General features: G+C 36.7%; 2 protein-coding genes across 5 annotated transcripts; one reads left to right on the top strand and one right to left on the bottom strand.

Annotated features, from left to right (window-relative positions):
• Positions 1–91: 91 nt before the first annotated feature.
• LOC113095742 (myotubularin-related protein 9-like) lies at positions 92–8,982 on the bottom strand. 4 transcript variants are annotated; one of them, XM_026261099.1, is made up of 11 exons: positions 8,428–8,977; positions 7,674–7,700; positions 6,925–7,033; positions 6,403–6,528; positions 5,537–5,710; positions 5,118–5,335; positions 4,852–5,013; positions 4,165–4,306; positions 3,786–4,006; positions 1,530–1,681; positions 97–1,333 (listed from the first exon to the last, which is right to left on the bottom strand). In XM_026261099.1, the coding sequence occupies exons 1-11, from the start codon at positions 8,610–8,612 to the stop codon at positions 1,152–1,154; spliced, it is 1,698 nt and encodes a 565-aa protein (XP_026116884.1). In that variant the 5' UTR covers positions 8,613–8,977; the 3' UTR covers positions 97–1,151. The 4 variants fall into 4 exon arrangements, with proteins under 4 accessions (XP_026116888.1, XP_026116884.1, XP_026116886.1 ...); XM_026261103.1 differs by lacking the exon at positions 4,852–5,013 and having other exon boundaries at positions 92–1,333; positions 8,428–8,982; XM_026261101.1 differs by lacking the exon at positions 7,674–7,700 and having other exon boundaries at positions 98–1,333; positions 8,397–8,972.
• A 3,742-nt stretch (positions 8,983–12,724) lies between these two features.
• Positions 12,725–15,485, top strand: LOC113095756 (protein FAM167B-like). The gene is made up of 2 exons (XM_026261124.1): positions 12,725–13,231; positions 13,818–15,485. The coding sequence occupies exons 1-2, from the start codon at positions 12,809–12,811 to the stop codon at positions 14,079–14,081; spliced, it is 687 nt and encodes a 228-aa protein (XP_026116909.1). The 5' UTR covers positions 12,725–12,808; the 3' UTR covers positions 14,082–15,485.
• The last annotated feature ends 2,055 nt before the right edge of the window (positions 15,486–17,540 follow it).

The raw sequence follows: 17,540 nt of genomic DNA, 5'->3' as shown, positions 1-17,540 counted from the left end.
CTCCAAATAGGAAAAGTATGGTCGCAAAATAAATGTAAATTCTAAAATTGAAACAAAATCAAAATATAAAAACAAATACAAACCTCTGCTTGGACACATTATAAACATTTATTGATACTAATTTAATAATAACTGACTGGCCCCATGTTATATTATACAACTCACTACTGTATAAATGGTAGCAGATTAAAAACACCACAGCAATGTTGTGATTTTGGTGCAAGACACGTGTTTCAAATTGTCACAGATTCCAAAGATATTCATTACATGATCATTTTTTGACCACAAATTTTGAATGCCGGTCTATAGAATTGGTGCTCCAGTTTATTTCTGACCCTGCTCAGAAACATCAAGTAAGTAGGAATATGTACAGTAATGTTGTATCATCTCCAAGGCATTTATTTCCTGAGTATGAAGGAGTATGTATAATATAAAGAAATAATCTGAAGAATGTGGTTAACCAAATCATTGGCTTCTTATTTTTATACTATGGACCAGAAACTCTTTGGTTACCCACATTTTTCAAAATGTCTGTTTTGTGTTCAGCAGAAGAAAGGATTTCAATTTGAATGTAAGTAAAACAATTTGAAAACATTTGAGGGTAAGTAAATAATGACAGTATTTTTTTTTTTTGAGAGGTGAACCTTTAATGCTAAATCCGGTGATTAACCAATCAGAATCAAGAATTCCAGAGAGCAGTTCATGTTCCAATTGCAAAAGCTGTTTTTAACTTCTCAAACTTGTTTAAGAATCACCTTCTGGTAGGTCATGAATTTTTCACATTCATCCCATTCAACATTCAGCTTTCTGTAACCGTGTGAAAAACATTTACAATAAAACATCATGACTGATGCTGTCTCGTGAAACCACAGTAAATTCCAAAAAACAAACTAATCAAACACAATACAATAAACACACATTTTCCCTATTTGGGACTGTTTACAATAGCATTTTTCTTAAAGGTCAAGACAGAAGGATGTAATGCCAGTACGTCTGATTATTATTCTATAATGAAAGCTTTCGTAAATTACTTTATACCTAAAAGCTCATTAATTGACGGTATATCTGATTGGCGGTGACACTAATTTCATCAGACTTGCCAAGAAAGGCACAGTAATAACAGGCTCTACAATGTCCTTTCTACCATGAGGTCACAAGATAGTCAGTTCATCCATGAGGTTCTCAAATGGGGTCAAGGTGTCACAGTGTGTACTAAGCATGTTATTGGTCCGGTCAGGTCCAGCTTGTTCACGGTGCTCTTTCACAATGCTCCACACCTCTTCTCGAGCTTCCTCCATGTTCTGAGCATACTCAGTCCACCTGAGGAACAGGCCTACCACAAGGTAAGCCCATACAAAGATAATGAGGAATCTGTGACATTAAGGATGGAAGTATATGTTTTTATATTTTGCTCAAAATCCATGGAGCTGAATTTACATACCAATAATACAGAGAAATTTCAAAAACTGAATGGAATTTCTAAAATTTTTAACTTACAGTAGTTTTATCACATTATAGGGGTAACTCACCTGTCCATAGCTGTAAGGACTGAGGATGTACTGAGGGCCAAATGACCAAATCAGTGGGTTCGTACAGTGGGTTGAGGTACTGCTCCTCAATATCAGGCCTTAATAGGGACTGAAACAAACAGTGTGTGTTCTCCTTCACTCCTGCAGCACATCTAGCCCAGCAAAAATTAAAATAAATACATTTTAAATAAATTAATAAATAATAATAAACAAAAAATATCTATCTATCTATCTATCTATCTATCTATCTATCTATCTATCTATCTATCTATCTATCTATATATATATATATATATATACTGTATATAGGTGCAATGTGTCCAAAGTTGCCAGACCAGGTCCCCTCGAGCCAACACTCCAAGAAGGTGTTAATTGATGAAAATAATAATTAAAAAAACCTAAAGACTTTTGTTGTTACAAATAATTAATATTTCTGATAAATGCAGTTCTTTTTAACTTTATATTAATCAAACAATCCAGAAAACAAACATGTATTGCAGTTACCAAAAAACAACAACAAAAAAACCCATCATGACAGTTTACAGTACTGATAATAATACATACCCGATTTCATATACATACCCGAAAAGTTGGGACACTGTACAAATTATGAATAAAAACAGAATGCAATGATGTGGTTTGCAAAGTGCAAACCACATCATGCAAAGTTTCAAATTTCTATATTTTATTCAGAATACAACATATATGACATATCAAATGTTTAAACTGAGAAAAAAATATATTTTAAGCAAAAAATAAGTTGATTTTAAATTTCATGGCATCAACACATCTCAAAAAAGTTGGGACAAGGCCATGTTTACCACTGTGTGGCATCCCCTCTTCTTTTTATAACAGTCTGCAAACGTCTGGGGACTGAGGTTGAAGTTGCTCAAGTTTAGGAAAAGGAATGTTGTCCCATTCTTGTCTAATACAGGTTTCTAGTTGCTCAACTGTCTTAGGTCTTCATTGTCGCATCTTCCTCTTTATGATGCGCCAAATGTTTTCTATGGGTGTAAGATCTTGACAGGAGGCTGGCCATTTCAGTACCTGGGTCCTTCTTCTACGCAGCCATGATGTTGTAATTGATGCAGTATGTGGTCTGGCATTGTCATGTTGGAAAATGCAAGATCTTCTCTGAAAGAGACGACGTCTGGATGGGAGCATATGTTTTTCTAGAACTTGGATATACCTTTCAGCATTGATGGTGCCTTTCCAGATGTGTAAGCTGCCCATGCCACACGCACTCATGCAATCCCATACCATCAGAGATGCAGTCTTCTGAACTGAGCACTGTTAACAACTTGGGTTGTCCTTGTCCTCTTTAGTCCGGATAACATGTTTTTTTTTTATTTGTCTGTATTCCACTTTGCCACAGTCCATTTTAAATGAGCCTTGTCCCAGTGAAAACACCTGCGCTTCTGGATCATGTTTAGATATGGCTTCTTTTTTGCCTATAGAGTTTTAGCCGGCAATGGTGAATGACACAGTGAATTTTATTGTTTTCTGGAAGTATTCCTGAGCCCATGTTGTGATTTCCATTACAGTAGCACTCCTGTATGTGATGCAGTGCCGTCTAAGGACCCGAAGATCACAGGCATCCAGTATGGTTTTCCGGCCTTGACCCTTACGTGCAGAGATTGTTCCAGATTCTCTGAATTCTCATGTTGCCAATTGAACTAATAAGTTGCAAACTGGTCCTCCAGCTGTTCCTTATATGTACATTTAACTTTTCCGGCCTTTTATTGCTACCTGTCCCAACGTTTTTTGTAATGTGTAGCTCTCATGAAATCCAAGATGAGCCAATATTTGGCATGACATTTTAAAATGTCTCACATTCAACATTGATATGTTATCTATATTCTATTTTGAATAAAATATAAGTTTATGAAATTTGTATATTATTCCATTCCTTTTTTACTCACAATTTGTAAAGTGTCCCTTCCAAAACTTGGAATCGGGTTTGTATGAAATGCTTCATAAGCACCAAAACAGAATATTAAAATGATTTCTAAAGGACCATGTGACACTGAAGACTGGTGTATCACAGGAAAACATTTGATTTTAAAATATATTAAGCCAGAACGTAGCTATTTTAATTTAGATAATATTGCACAATATAACTATTTTTCTGTGTTTTTCATCAAATAAATGTAGCTTTGGTATGAATTAGAGACTTATTACAAAAAAAAATGTAAAATTACATTGAACTTTTGAATGTTAGCGTATGAGTGTCATATAGAGGTAATCTGTGCCCACCTCTCCTGCTCGCTGTTACACAGGAAGGTTCCATAGTTAGAAGCGTAAACCTCTTGTGCCAGTCGCAGCAGCAGAGCCTCACTAAATTCCAGTGCCAGAGGAAACTGCCGCCACACCTGCCACACACAGTCAAGCAGCAGAAGGAAGGATGGGCACTCCTGCTTCAGACGGGCATGAGAGTACGCCGAATGAGCACAGCGCTGCTGGAATGGGTGTCCAGCCTGAGAAACAACAAGCACACAGCTCATCAACTTTCTGCAAACAGATCTGAGACTATTATTGGGTATAGTAGTTTAGAAAGAAAGTTATTTTTTAGCTTTAACAAAATTTACCACACACATACCTAATCACAAATTATGTCACACAAACACACATTCACCTGTATCCATTCCCTCTCAAGCAGGCAGAGGAAGCCAGTGACAGTTCTAGATGCGGGGTCTAGGATAAGTTGAGCCAATGAGCTCACCAGCAGCGTGTTGTCTGTCCCTTCAGAGCCATGCACAAGCACAGAGTGACCGTCCCTGCAAAAAACAGACCACAAACCAGAGCGATACATCTTAAAGTAATGCATCGTCCTGCAGTAACCACCCTTCCAAAACAGACCATATGCCAGAACAACACATGCCCGAGCCATGCATAAAACACAGGTTGAAAAAAAAACTGATTAAAGCAACAGATCTGACAGTAATGCGGCGATACTAATATTTATAAGTATAATTATAAGTTACCTTATAAAATCTTAATAATCCTAAATTTTAGAACTGTTGTGTACTGTGTGTGTCACAACACATAATACATAACACAAACTGATATTTTAGCCACACAAAAGCATTGAACAAAATAATAAGACAGAGAATGTTAAGTACACTAACAAGAGTTTCCCTTAAATTTTTCATTAAAAAACATCTGTGTCAGCCGTGTCCCTGCCTTATTCTGGAACACTATGGAAAGCCTACCTACACTAATTTAATAAAACTGTATTTTTATAAATGCACCACAGATGGCAACAGAGAGCACATCGTTTTGTAGTGTACCTTTAAAAGCCTAAAGTAAAACATCTTCCCACCTCTCCACACACTCTACCACCAGGCCTGCAGTGCACAGCGCACTGTGAACATGAGAAAGCCATTTGGAGTTCTCCAATTTACTGAGCCAGCGGTCCACACTGTGAGACGGATCACTGCATGCTTCCACCAGCTTAATAAGACTCTCCTGCACAACTTTACCCCTGTAAACACGCATGATTACACGCAAAATCGAAGCCAAAATGGCTTCCAAAGTCTGATCAGTAATGTTTTCAGACTATTAAATATTACTACTGTTCCGTCTCACCTTTCATGGTGTCTATGGAATCTTTTCCAGTCGCTATAACAGGATTTAGACTCAAAACCTCCTCCTGTCATACGGGCCTGCTGGGCTTGCTGGGCAGAACGCAGATCGATGATGTAACCCAGCTTTGACCCATCAATCACAGCCCGGAGAAGGAGCTCATCCTCCTTACAACTCTTCTTATTGGCTCCTGTCAAAGGCTGGCTACTTCGCATAATCACCTAGTCAATGGATTCAAATAATTTTTTATTTGGATATTTTGATGCATTGTATATTATGCATTTTTCACTTTAACGAGAAACATATTATTTAACGCTGAAGACAGTGTTACACCTTTGTACTGTTTTAATGTTGCAATGTTCTTATACACCATTTACAATGACACTTATATTTGAGATTTGAGAGAAACATCCTACACTCACCATTCCATTCCTATGGTGACAGTAGGAGAGCACAGGAAATCTGCCGCCCTGTCTGAACCTGGCTGAGCGGATCAGCATGTCATCGTCCACCTCACGCGGCACAATGACCGCAGATGGATACGATAGACATACAGAGTAATCTGAGTTGACTGTACTGATTCTCCACCTGTCCCACTGCTCACACACACATGCACATATTATGAACACACACAAACATACACATGTATACAGTTATACATAAGTTATAAACATATATTACTGTTAATTAGCAAAAAAGAATCAAATAGAAATTACATAAATTAAATCTAAACAGTAAAATTTAAAAACTAATAAAAATAACAAAGCACATAATAAAATATAAGAAAATGCATATAAATATAAAATTATAAACAACTTTACATAAAAAAGACACTATAAAACTGGGGGGAAAAAGAGTGACAAAAACACTGTAATATGATACAAGTACAGTACATAAGGGGATAGAAATAAACATCTACAGCTATGAAAAAACAAGAAAGAAAGGCCACAGCTGCTAGATGACAATGGGTGGTAATGAATTCTACGGAGACAAACAAGGCATAGAAAAGAAGTCTAGCTACAGAGAAAGAATAGACACTGCTTTATTTCCTGTGATTTTAACAGTCGCCATTAGTTTCCTGTGGCAAATAAAGTGCTTCCTGCTTGTCTTCCTTTCAGGAAATTAGACAATAGTTTATATATTAAGTCAAATTTGACCTTAGAGTAGCATCATTTATTTGGGTTTGTCCGTGTCTGTGGTTCTCAAAGCAAGATAAACACAGAGTGACAGTAACTGAAGAAAAGGAAAGTAAAAGAAGAAAAATACATTTAAAGCGTGTTTAGCTCACCAGCCTTTCTGTTTGTTTGTAATATTGCTCCATTGAGGACAGGCCCCATGGGCCGCTCAGAGTAAGGTGTGAGGGTCTGTAGAAGAAGGGATACATCTCTGTCACGCTCTCCAGAGATGAAAGAGCCTGCAGAGACATGAGATGATATCAGTCCACTCTTACTCACAGCCATAACAAGAAAAGGTAGACATTTAATATTGGTGCATCCCTAATTGTATTGTATTATTGTATAGTATTGTTCACAAATGAATCAAAAGATCAATCACACTCCTCTCTTAAACAAACTGCTTGATCGGTTGTTTAAATTATATTTTATAATATATTAAAATAGTTAACAGTTATATAAAATTTTAATAATATTTCACAATGTTACTGTTTTGCTGTATTTCTTATCAAATAAATTCAGCCTTGGTGATCACAAGAGACTTCTTTCAAAACTTTTGAAAAGGAGTCTAATCCTAAATATGAGCAATATTACTAATCCTATTAACAAGAATGGCTAGTGATAACTATATTTAGTACCTCTATAGAGCTGGCTATGTTTAGACATTCCTCCATTCCAGGAATTTCCAACTGAAGAACCAGCAGGTCCTTACATTTAATGGTGATAGTCCCCGAGGATCCCACAGCCCTGTATCAGACACACGTACAAACACCCCCACCCATGATTAAGTACATTCCTCCATGTTTTCTCACATTCTCAAATTCCATACAGTCATCTCCATTGGGGCCTCAGAAGAGACGGAAGCAGGAAGCAAAAACAAGCCATGAGCGTAAGGCTAGCAGAAACAGTGAGATCAATTACAGGGGTATGACTGAGCTCTAAATACATTTTTAATAGTGTGTAAGCTAACAGTCTCTCTTGTTGTATATCTCCATATTAGGACATTATATTACAAAACAAAATATTTATAAATAGCACTACATGTACATACATACAGCGGCTTTGCATGTAATCAAACACAGAAAGCATGTAAGAGAGATATATGTTGCGTAATAAAATACTCATTGCAAAGCACAAAGATCTTTCAAAATACACTTTTGTCTGTTTTATTCTCTGCCTTAAGCTACGAGTATATTGCCAAGCAGCTCATTTTAGAAGATGCCTTCTTATTCGGGCACAAGATGCTGCCCACCGCCACTTCTCTCCTCATTTTTAACTTTACAGAATAAATGAAGTAGCAGATCCCAGATCAGAATAAAATGACAGCTTCAATCAGAAATAATAGTCAGTCCACAAATCAAACATTGGGCCTGCTTTAGAAGTGTACCTGGGGTATCCGAAAAGAATCTCGACACTGACACAGAGGAAAAGTGATTGGAGAAATTAGAAAGAGAGAATTAGTTTATTATTACAGAATCAGGTCAATTCAGGGATCAAAAACACACACAATTGTCTCTAACCTTATTTGGTAATTATGACCCAAATGAGATTCAAAAAGTAGACTCATGGAGGAATGCATTTAAAAAGGGCTTGTGAACTAATTAAATGTTGAACATGTTTCAGCATTGATCAACAATATACACATCAATTAAAAAAAAAAAATATGACTGATATGGTAAAATCTAAATTAACTGTCAAAAATATAATTTAACACCACTGAATCTACTTAAATACATTTGGTTACACAAACAAAACTAATTTAATTTTAATTTAAAACTAATGTAATTAGTAGTAATAGTAATTTAGCTCAGGTACAAAAAGCTCTGTAGAGCAACAACTGCATGTCAAAACTATTTAAAATGTGATTTAAGCTGGTCTTAATTAGTTTAGCCTTGGTTCCTCTGCTGACCTGCATGAGCTTCTGGGTGACCAGCTTAAACCAGCTAGCTTGGCCATGCTGGAAGACCATATTAAACCAGATAAAACCAACAAACCATCTTAGGCTGGTTTCTTACGTTTTTCCTAGCAGGGTATAATTACGTTCTCCTATTACAGCACACACACACACACACACACACACACACACACACACGCAGTGGTCAAACCTGACCTCCAGCTGATGAGAACAGCTGTCTCTCTACCTTTTCTCAATGGCATCGATGTTCTTGAGGAGAATGAGGAGTTGCCAGGAAGCTTCATCCTTTCCGTCTGAGAACAGAAGGTGGTGGCTGGTAACGCACAGGGTTCCTCTGAGCGCTGGATGGAAAGGTCTTCTCAGGGTAACATCTTCAACATTAGCGGTCTTGATGTGCTCTGACAACTCCATTTCACAACGACAACAACCACCATCTGCTACTTCTCTAGCTGAGTTTAGACAGCTAGTGGGCGATTCACTCGAGTCTCTGTCTTCCGCTGATGTTATAAGTAATCTCTCTACAAAACTGTCCCACACCTTGATGTAAATTTAGGATGTTATAAAACTCATCGGCAGCTGGCAAATAAATAAAAAACGCCGATAAGCGACTCTGCGCGAGGGACTAGACGTCTGCTCGCGCGACTGCAGCATTTTTTGTTTGGCTTCTCTATACTTTCGTTTCCGTTCACACTATTGAAGTGCCACCCCCCTTCTCTATTTTTTGTGTGATTTTTTTTGTTTGCTTATTGTTGTGCCTGTTTTTTTTCTCTCCATATCCTTTCGTTATTACTTTTCCTGACATTTCAGAGTATTAGAATGACAAAATATAGGCCAGAAGGTGTCTGCTTTAGCCTGTTCAGGTTACACATGGGATAGCATTGATCAACAATATACACATCAATTAAAAAAAATATATGACTGATATTGTAAAATCTAAATTAACTGTCAAAAATATTATTTAACAACACTGAATCAACTTAAATACATTTGGTTACACAAACAAAACTAATTTAATTTTAATTTAAAACTAATGTAATTTTTAGCTCAGGTACAAAAAGCTCTGTAGAGCATGATATATATATATATATATGAAGAAGAAGAAATAGACTGTACAGTCATGGCTAAAATATAGCTTCTGGGCCAAATCTTGACTGATGACGACCCATACTTGCCTTATTAGTTTTCAGAGTTGATCACAATTTGTGGGCTTCTGCTTGTCCACTCACCTTTTGAGGACTGACCTCAGGTTCTCTATGGGAATGAGAGCTGATGAGATGCCTGGCCATGAATCCAAAATGTCTAATGATCGTCAAGACACTTCTTCGTCACTCTTGCTTTCTGATAAGGTTTCTGATACAGAATTTCAGTATGTCCTTGATGTTTTTCTTGGAGAGAAGTGGCTTCTTTGCTGCCCTTCTTGACACCAGGCCTTTGTCCAAAAGTCTTGTCCTCACTCTGCATGCAGATGCTCTCACACCAACCTGCTGTCATTCTTTAGCAAGCTCTTCACTGCTGGAGACATGATTCTGTATAGCTGACTCCTCAGGAGGAGACAGTCCTGGTGCTTGCTGGACACTCTGGGACGTCCTGAAGGCTTCTTCACTGCAGTCAAACCAGTAAATGGTTCTTTCAAGTGCAATATTCTTCGTAGCAATTTCCTTGCATGTGAAGCCATTTTGATGCAAAGCGATGATGGCTGCACCTGTTTCTTTGGAGGTAACCTTTGTTAACAAGAACACAATGATTGGAAGCACTTTTACCCTCCTTTTATAGCAATCAGTCTGCTTTTACAATCTATTTACTATGATAGTGATTCATTAACACTTTCACATGTGCTGCTGATATGATTAGTCAATTAATGTTAGGTGGTCATTTTGTGTCAGGATAAAAAACAACAACAACAACAACAACAGCAACAAAAACAAAACAAACAACAAACAAACAGTGAAATTAGTTTTTTAGTGAAAAGATTATATTTTGGCCATGAAGCTTTTAGCAATAATTTAAAATGCATCTGATCACTCTACACAATAAATGTAATTTATTAATAAGGTTCCCCATTCCCGAGCTCGGAGCCCTTCCCCAGACAGCACGCCAAATATGCATACCATACCTCAGCTAATTATATGTAAGCGTGAACTAGTGAATCTACTGTATATACTGTAGATATTTGTTTTACATTTAATGGCCTAGTTTTTCGATGCCACAAACCCTCAAATATAAAAAGTCTCTTGCGAGGGACCTCCCGCAGGCAGCATTTTCATGTAAACATGAATTTATTCTGTAAAAAAATATAATATCTGGAATACATTTTTTTAAATAGCTATATATATTCAGTAGATTCAAATATTTTTATCAATAAACTTTATGATGATGATGATTAGATTTGTTTAAAATATTATTTTATGTTTTTCTTTCTTTCTTTCTTCCTTTCTCTCTTCTTATTTATTTATTTAAATTTTGCCAGGTTTAAGCAGTTTTATTTAAAATAAATTCATAAAAATTTGTTTTACATAATGTAAATCTTAAAAAGTTATGTTAAAAAAAGACCCTCAAATATAGGCTTGACATCCTTGCGAGGGACCTCCTTTCTAATATAGGCTTACAGACCATCCATTTGATGCAAGATTCATTTGAAAAATCTACCACATGAAAAAACTAATATCTAGAAAAAGGTTTAGACTACTTTCTGTTAAGTTTGTCTATTGTGTTTTTTATCTTTCAATAGAATAAATCTTTGATTATCAAACTTTATTATGATTATGATATCAATAATATTTAAAATATAATTTTTTTAATTATTTTAAAAACCTTGGTAATTATTCTAGTAGTTGAACTCCCATTAATATCTTACTGGTTCTAATGTTTCGTTTTAATTGCTTGCTAAAAGGATTCTCACTGCAATTCCTCGACATCTGCAGCAGATGGAGACGTTCTGTCACAAAACAGTAAACAATCACAAAGATTTACTGTGAACTCGCGCTCAGAAAAGCAGTGTGAGCGAGTTTTGGGCCACAGGGTAGCCGACATTAATTAAATGTTTACTTTGTTATTCCTTAGTTGGCTTTGTGAAAACAAATAGTCGGATAAAAACTGTCTGCCCTGAACTTATTTAGTATATGTGTGGTTTTCAGTTCATGTGAGGTATTGGTTAAGGGTGTTAAGTGACCCTGTAGGGGAGAGTGGGGACAGTTGCAACGTGTGGCAGTTGCAACATTGCTGATTTTTCCAATCAGGAATGAGCTGGAGTCATGACACTTCTACTGCACATGCTCAATATGCCCTTCCTTCTTTCTGGAAGTTAACAGCCACACGTGAAACTACCTTATGGGAGAACTGAAATTCAAGGCAAAAAAGTAACTTTTTTTACAACTAGATTTTTTGTCATAATGTCTAAACTGATTAAGCATTGGTCTTTATAGTTTTATAATTTGAATGTGCAGTTTCTTAGCTCTTAACAGACCTAGGTACAATGTGTTCAAGTTAATTTGTTAGGCTGGCATCACAGTTTTAAAATGGCTGCCAGGAGGTGGGACAGTTGCAACGCATTGTTGCAACTGTCCCTCATGGCAATAATAATGACAATTAGATACATTTTTTATATAAAAGGCAAATGGAACACCAGGCAATGTGCAGAATGGCTTTAGCAGCACTGAAATGTGGCCTTATAACCAAGATAAATTCAAAGACAGTGACTTTGCACCATCTTTGGTGACGGACCAGCCGCCACCACCAGTCCTTCCAGAGCAAGCTGTGACATCTGCTCCTTTGGAAGTCTCTCCAGTGCACACAGGGACTTCTGCCTCTTCTGTAGTTCCTCCAGTGCAAGCTGAGTTGTCATGCAAGTCTGTTAGACCTCACCCCAGAGCAGGACCACAGAAGATAACGAAAGCAAACGGTATAGGAAAAAATGCTAACTGGCCATCTTGACAGACACCCCCGGAAAGGGGGCTTTGGAGAGGGAGCAAGCAAAAGTTAAGAGAAAGCCAACACAAGTTAAGAGAAAACTGACAAAAAACACACTGGAAACAAGCCAACAAACCAAACCAAACCATTATGAAATTGTTAAGGCCTACATAAATCAGTTTGTGAGATTTACAAAGGTGTTACATGGTTGTGTACTTGTTTTTTTAACTTTAATAAGTTAACTCTGTGAACTCTTGTCTCAAATAAACTAAAAAAGATAAATAATATTTCAGATAAACTGAAAAATGATGCCAAAGTATGAGTTTTATTACATCTAAATGACTGTTGCAACTGCCCCTCGGTATTGTTGCAACTGTCCCCACATATGGGGACAGTTGCAACATTTTTCAGGGTCCATTTAAGTACAAATTACTTTCATATTATCACATGTACACATGTTGCAACAGTATGGGCAGGTAGGTGATATATATGGGTTTAATATATATATATTTTGTCTTTCTAATACAAACAGTCGCTGAGAAACTGAAGGAAATGTAAAAAGTGTTGCAACCGCCCCCACTCTCCCCTACCACCTGAATAAGTACCACATGAATTCACGAAATGTCGCGTTTGGCTGCAACATGCAATTTCAGATTATCTAAAGTTCTCTTGATACTCTTGTCATTAGGCTGCCGCCGAACATGGGCGGTCACTTTTCTGTCTATATAAACATTAGCCCAGCACAGCTCTTGAGAAGAACCGTCGGCTCGCGCACATGGTCAGTCACAGTCTCGCCTGTCTGGAATGAAAGCAGCTCAGTGATGGAGTTCAGAGAGCTGGGAGCAGACGACAGTTCTGAGGGCGACATGGAGGATCTGGACAGTGTAAAAGCCCTGACAGAGAAACTCAAACTCCAAACGCGCAGACCGTCGTATCTAGAATGGAAGGAGCGACTGCAGGCTCGCCCGTGGACCGATGCCACTCACGGTTCAAATGTCAGCAGCCCAGGATCTGTAGAGAAGGACACTCAGCTATCCGACGTCTGGAAAGATGGGATGCCTTATAAGAATATATGCGGCTTTGATACTATAGACGACGCGTTAGAATGGCTCAGAAACGAACTGGTATAGTGTATTCATAAGCTTTATATATTTTATTAATAAATAATATTTATTAAACGTTTGACTAATTTTAGAAATGGTCATTGTGTATAGAATCAAGAATCTATCTATCTATCTATCTATCTATCTATCTATCTATCTATCTATCTATCTATCTATCTATCTATCTATCTATCTATCTATCTATCTATCTATCTATCTATCTATCTGCCTATCTATCTGACAGCACACAACCCCATCAGTGGTTTTGGGATTTTTACGTTTCTACTGTCTTTGGGTCATGATGGTCAAGATACACCACTGTTAAAATGATAAGGTTGAGATAGACTGTTGTAAAGTGAGATACATGTCATCTTCGGCATAGTACAACACTGGTGGGATGACTCTAGTCTCTTGGCATATCGCACTTAAATGCCACACAGGTGCAGAAATTTGAGTGGGTGTTTGGGAAAAAAAGGTGTGCTCAGTGCCCTGTATATGTGCCTGCTCTTCCCAATCCATCTTATAATTACTGCCGGTTATCAAAGACTTGTGTGACTTGAGACTTGAGCTATAAAACCATTCTCCTCTCTTTCTCATTTCTCCTCAGAGGGAGATGCAGATGCAGGATAACCGTCTCGCACGGCAGTTGATTCGCTTACGGGTGGAGATCCACAGGTTGAAGGTGGAGCAGGTGTGTCACCGTCACAAAGAGATGCTGGATGATGCCACCTATGAGCTGGAGGAGTGCGAGGAGGACTCAGACCTGCTGTGTGACATCCCCATGAAAGCTGCCTTCACTCTGTCCACCACTCTCAAACATATAGGTCTCACCAGGATGAACCTCAACTCCAGACGATTCTCGCTCTGTTGAGAGGCACGGCGATGAGAGATGCCCCTCAAGAACTTTTCTTTTACTTTTGCAGACACTGGAAACCAAAGTTTTGATTCAATTCAGTGTTAAAATTGGACCATAGAAAAAACAAAACAAAACAAAAAAACAAATAAAAAATCACTTTCATTTTTTTTCACTTTGTTTGACTTGACCACAGGTGGTCATATCTGAAAATGCAGTAACCAGCACTATACCACTTGTGACAGCGGACTCACCACAGGACTGAGAAAGTCTCCAGAGTTGGAAAAAAGTTTTATTTACATTTGAAAATAGCTGAACTGATCTAAAAAATCAAAAAGGAACCTGCTTCTGTGTCAAAAGGCGTACGATTGGCACGTGAGATGAGTGCTCCTGACAGCAGCCTTACAGGAAGTGTGAGTTTGTGTTCAGGCATTTTGTCACCTTTTGTCTCTTAAAACCTAAAACAACCCCCCCCCCCTCTTCATCTCACAGCTGCAACAACTGTTAATCTCAGTCCTCTGTTCAGTCAACTGTAGGTTGGTCTTTAATATGTTGAGAGTATGTTTTTGAGTCTTGTGCTTGGGTAATGTTCATTTACACAGTCAGTTTTTTATAGTGTCCTTTGTACGTCCACTGAACCCATTTAAGTTTAGAAGCACTTGAAATGTAACACTGCGTTTGTGCATGGATACTGTATGTGCTTATGTCTAAAGCTCTGTGATAAAATTAAATTATATCACAGAGGACCTTTATATTTTGACAAATTACATTCAAATGAATGTGTGTTAACAATTTTTTAATAGATTTTATATTTATGAAGTGATTACTTCTGTTCGGCAAGAATGCATTGAATTGATCAAAAGTGAAAGAAAAGATTTTTGCTTTTTCCATTTACAAAAAATGAAGCATCTTGAGTCATTGAAGACAGGAGCAATGGCTGAAAATTCAGTTTTGCCGTCACAGGAATTAAGCACATTTTAAAATATAATAAAATAGAAGACAGGTCTTTTAAAATTTAGTAATATTTATCAATATTACAGGTTTATACAGCTGTGATTTTGATCAAATACATGCAGATTTAGTGAGCATTAGAGACTTCTTTCAAAAATATCACAAACAATCTTTGAACGGTAGAGTTAATAATATTATTTTAAATAATAAAATGTTTGATGTACAAATGTTTAGTGCACTGTTAAAGGTATAAACCATGCTTTTGCTTTCAATCAAACCTGTTTACTGAAATCAAACACAATGACTGAATATTTGCCTTAAAAATGCCTTAGAAGATAAATTGTGATTGATATTGTAATTTAGAAAAAAGGTGAAAAACATTGCTCATTCACTGGTACTCATGTACTATAATAAGAATTCATGAATTTTATGTTTGTAAATTACATTAAAACCCTATTTTGGTGATCAAATTTCTTCGCAGTATTGTGTTGATGTATGTATTTGTGTAATTGTGCAAACTGTTTCTCAAAACTGAATCTAGCTTTGCTCAGATTCTTGCGTCTCATTCACCCTCACATGAATAAACCCTAAGGGTTTTTATGCAGTGTTAACACACAAACAAAATTAGTTTATATTTATCAGAATAGGCTGCACTTATCAGTAAATTTATCAAGCAATGGACCAACTGCTTTATAGACTGTAACTGCAGTAAGGGCACTGACTGACATTGACAACACTGAGTCATGTGATGCATGCCAAGAAATAATCTCATGCTAGATAAATATATGGAGGGAGAGAGAAAGAGTGAGAGATCTGACACAGAAAGCCATCTTTCCTAAAGCTGTTCCCAACACTAATATTGCAAGCTTTTGAAGTTTTTATATCATTAACCCAGTGGCATTAGGGCAAGTATACCTTCACTGAACAGTTCACATGAGGGCTGCTTTAGATTCCTCCTTCAAACAGAAACATGAACTATTTAGTTCACCTGAGAAGGCACAAAAGGTGTTTAGCTGGGTTCCAGATACAGATTCCCTCGAGGCCTATAAGAAAACAAATACTGTGCCATGAAAATGTCACTATGCTTTGTACAGTAGAGCTTAAATGAAACCATCATGATAACCGTACTTTGAACCTGAGTGCAAATGTGATAAAGGAAAAAGGTGTTTTGTTCATACAGCGTTTTCACTGAAACCTAAATTATTCATCAATTTATTTGAAGTGAATTCAAAATGTTGTATTTGTCTGTTATATAAAAATTATATAATAAAAAAGTTTATATAAAAAGTTATAATAAAATTAAAATATATTTGCATCTGAAAAATGGGATGATAAAACATCTATTTCCTGGAAATAATTTGGTTGATATAAAGCTGAATGATCCTGCTATATAAATGGTTTTCAAAAGTTTTAAGGCCAAGGACTCACATGTATGAAGATCCATTTGTTAGGAGCCCCTTATCTAAAATATAGTCAGTACAGTTAAAAAATGATTGAAACAAAATAATTAAATATATTTTGTTAACATATATTTTGTTTTCAACCCATAATCAAAATTAATAAATTAATTAATATTGTTCCAAAACATGCAGCTTTAAAGAAAATAAGTGCACAAGCTAAAGCCAACAAGGGTAAAGAAATTCTATGTAGAAAAGGACAAAAAAAAAAAAAAAAAAAATATATATATATATATATATATATATATATATATATATATATATATATATATATATATATATATATATATATATACACACACAGTATGTTTATGTGTGTGTGTGTGTGTTGGAAGGAAGAAAAGATTAATCTGTCACAAAATTATATTCATATATGCACATTGAATATATGTAATCTGTAAAAATTTCCCCTGTTAAAATTTTATCTCAAAGCATCAAAAGAACATTTGCTCTTACAAGAGATGAAACTGTGTATAGTTGTCTGTTAAGATGATCTGCCCCACTCAACATCGCCTCTCAATCAACACCCCCCCCCCAACCACAATACCACCAAAGAATGGAAAAAAAACAAATAAGCCATTGTGTCAAGCAAGCGTTCACTCAAACTGACAGCTACAAACAAGAAGAGATCCAGCCAGAATACGACTTTAGCAAAAATCACCCCAATGTGGTCCATCTTGCGAAGGGATCTGATTGATTAATACAATTATAAATGAGTGACCTTTTCACCATATAACACCCCCCACCCCACCCCCAAACTGAAACCACAATGAAACACCCATTTCTGCTGTGATCAGTGGACTCACCACATGAAATGCCTGGTCAGAAGTCTCAGTTGCCTTAGACGACACATATCAAACTAAATGTAAGTGACAGAGCAGACTAAAGTGTAAATGTCTAAATTAAGATGAGTGTTCCTGCAGCAGAAAACTTAAGAATGTACCTCATTTCCTTTGAATGTTTGGGCTGTGGCTTCCTGCAAGAGCATGCTCTATTTGCAGACTGATGCCACAACAAAAGTGTGTGGTCTGCTGAGAGAGAATGAGAAGCAGAGAGAGAAAGACCGAAT

This window comes from Carassius auratus, unplaced genomic scaffold (genome assembly GCF_003368295.1).
Source record: "Carassius auratus strain Wakin unplaced genomic scaffold, ASM336829v1 scaf_tig00215781, whole genome shotgun sequence".
Taxonomy (NCBI): domain Eukaryota; kingdom Metazoa; phylum Chordata; class Actinopteri; order Cypriniformes; family Cyprinidae; genus Carassius; species Carassius auratus.
This window is presented reverse-complemented; position numbering and strand designations above follow the sequence as displayed.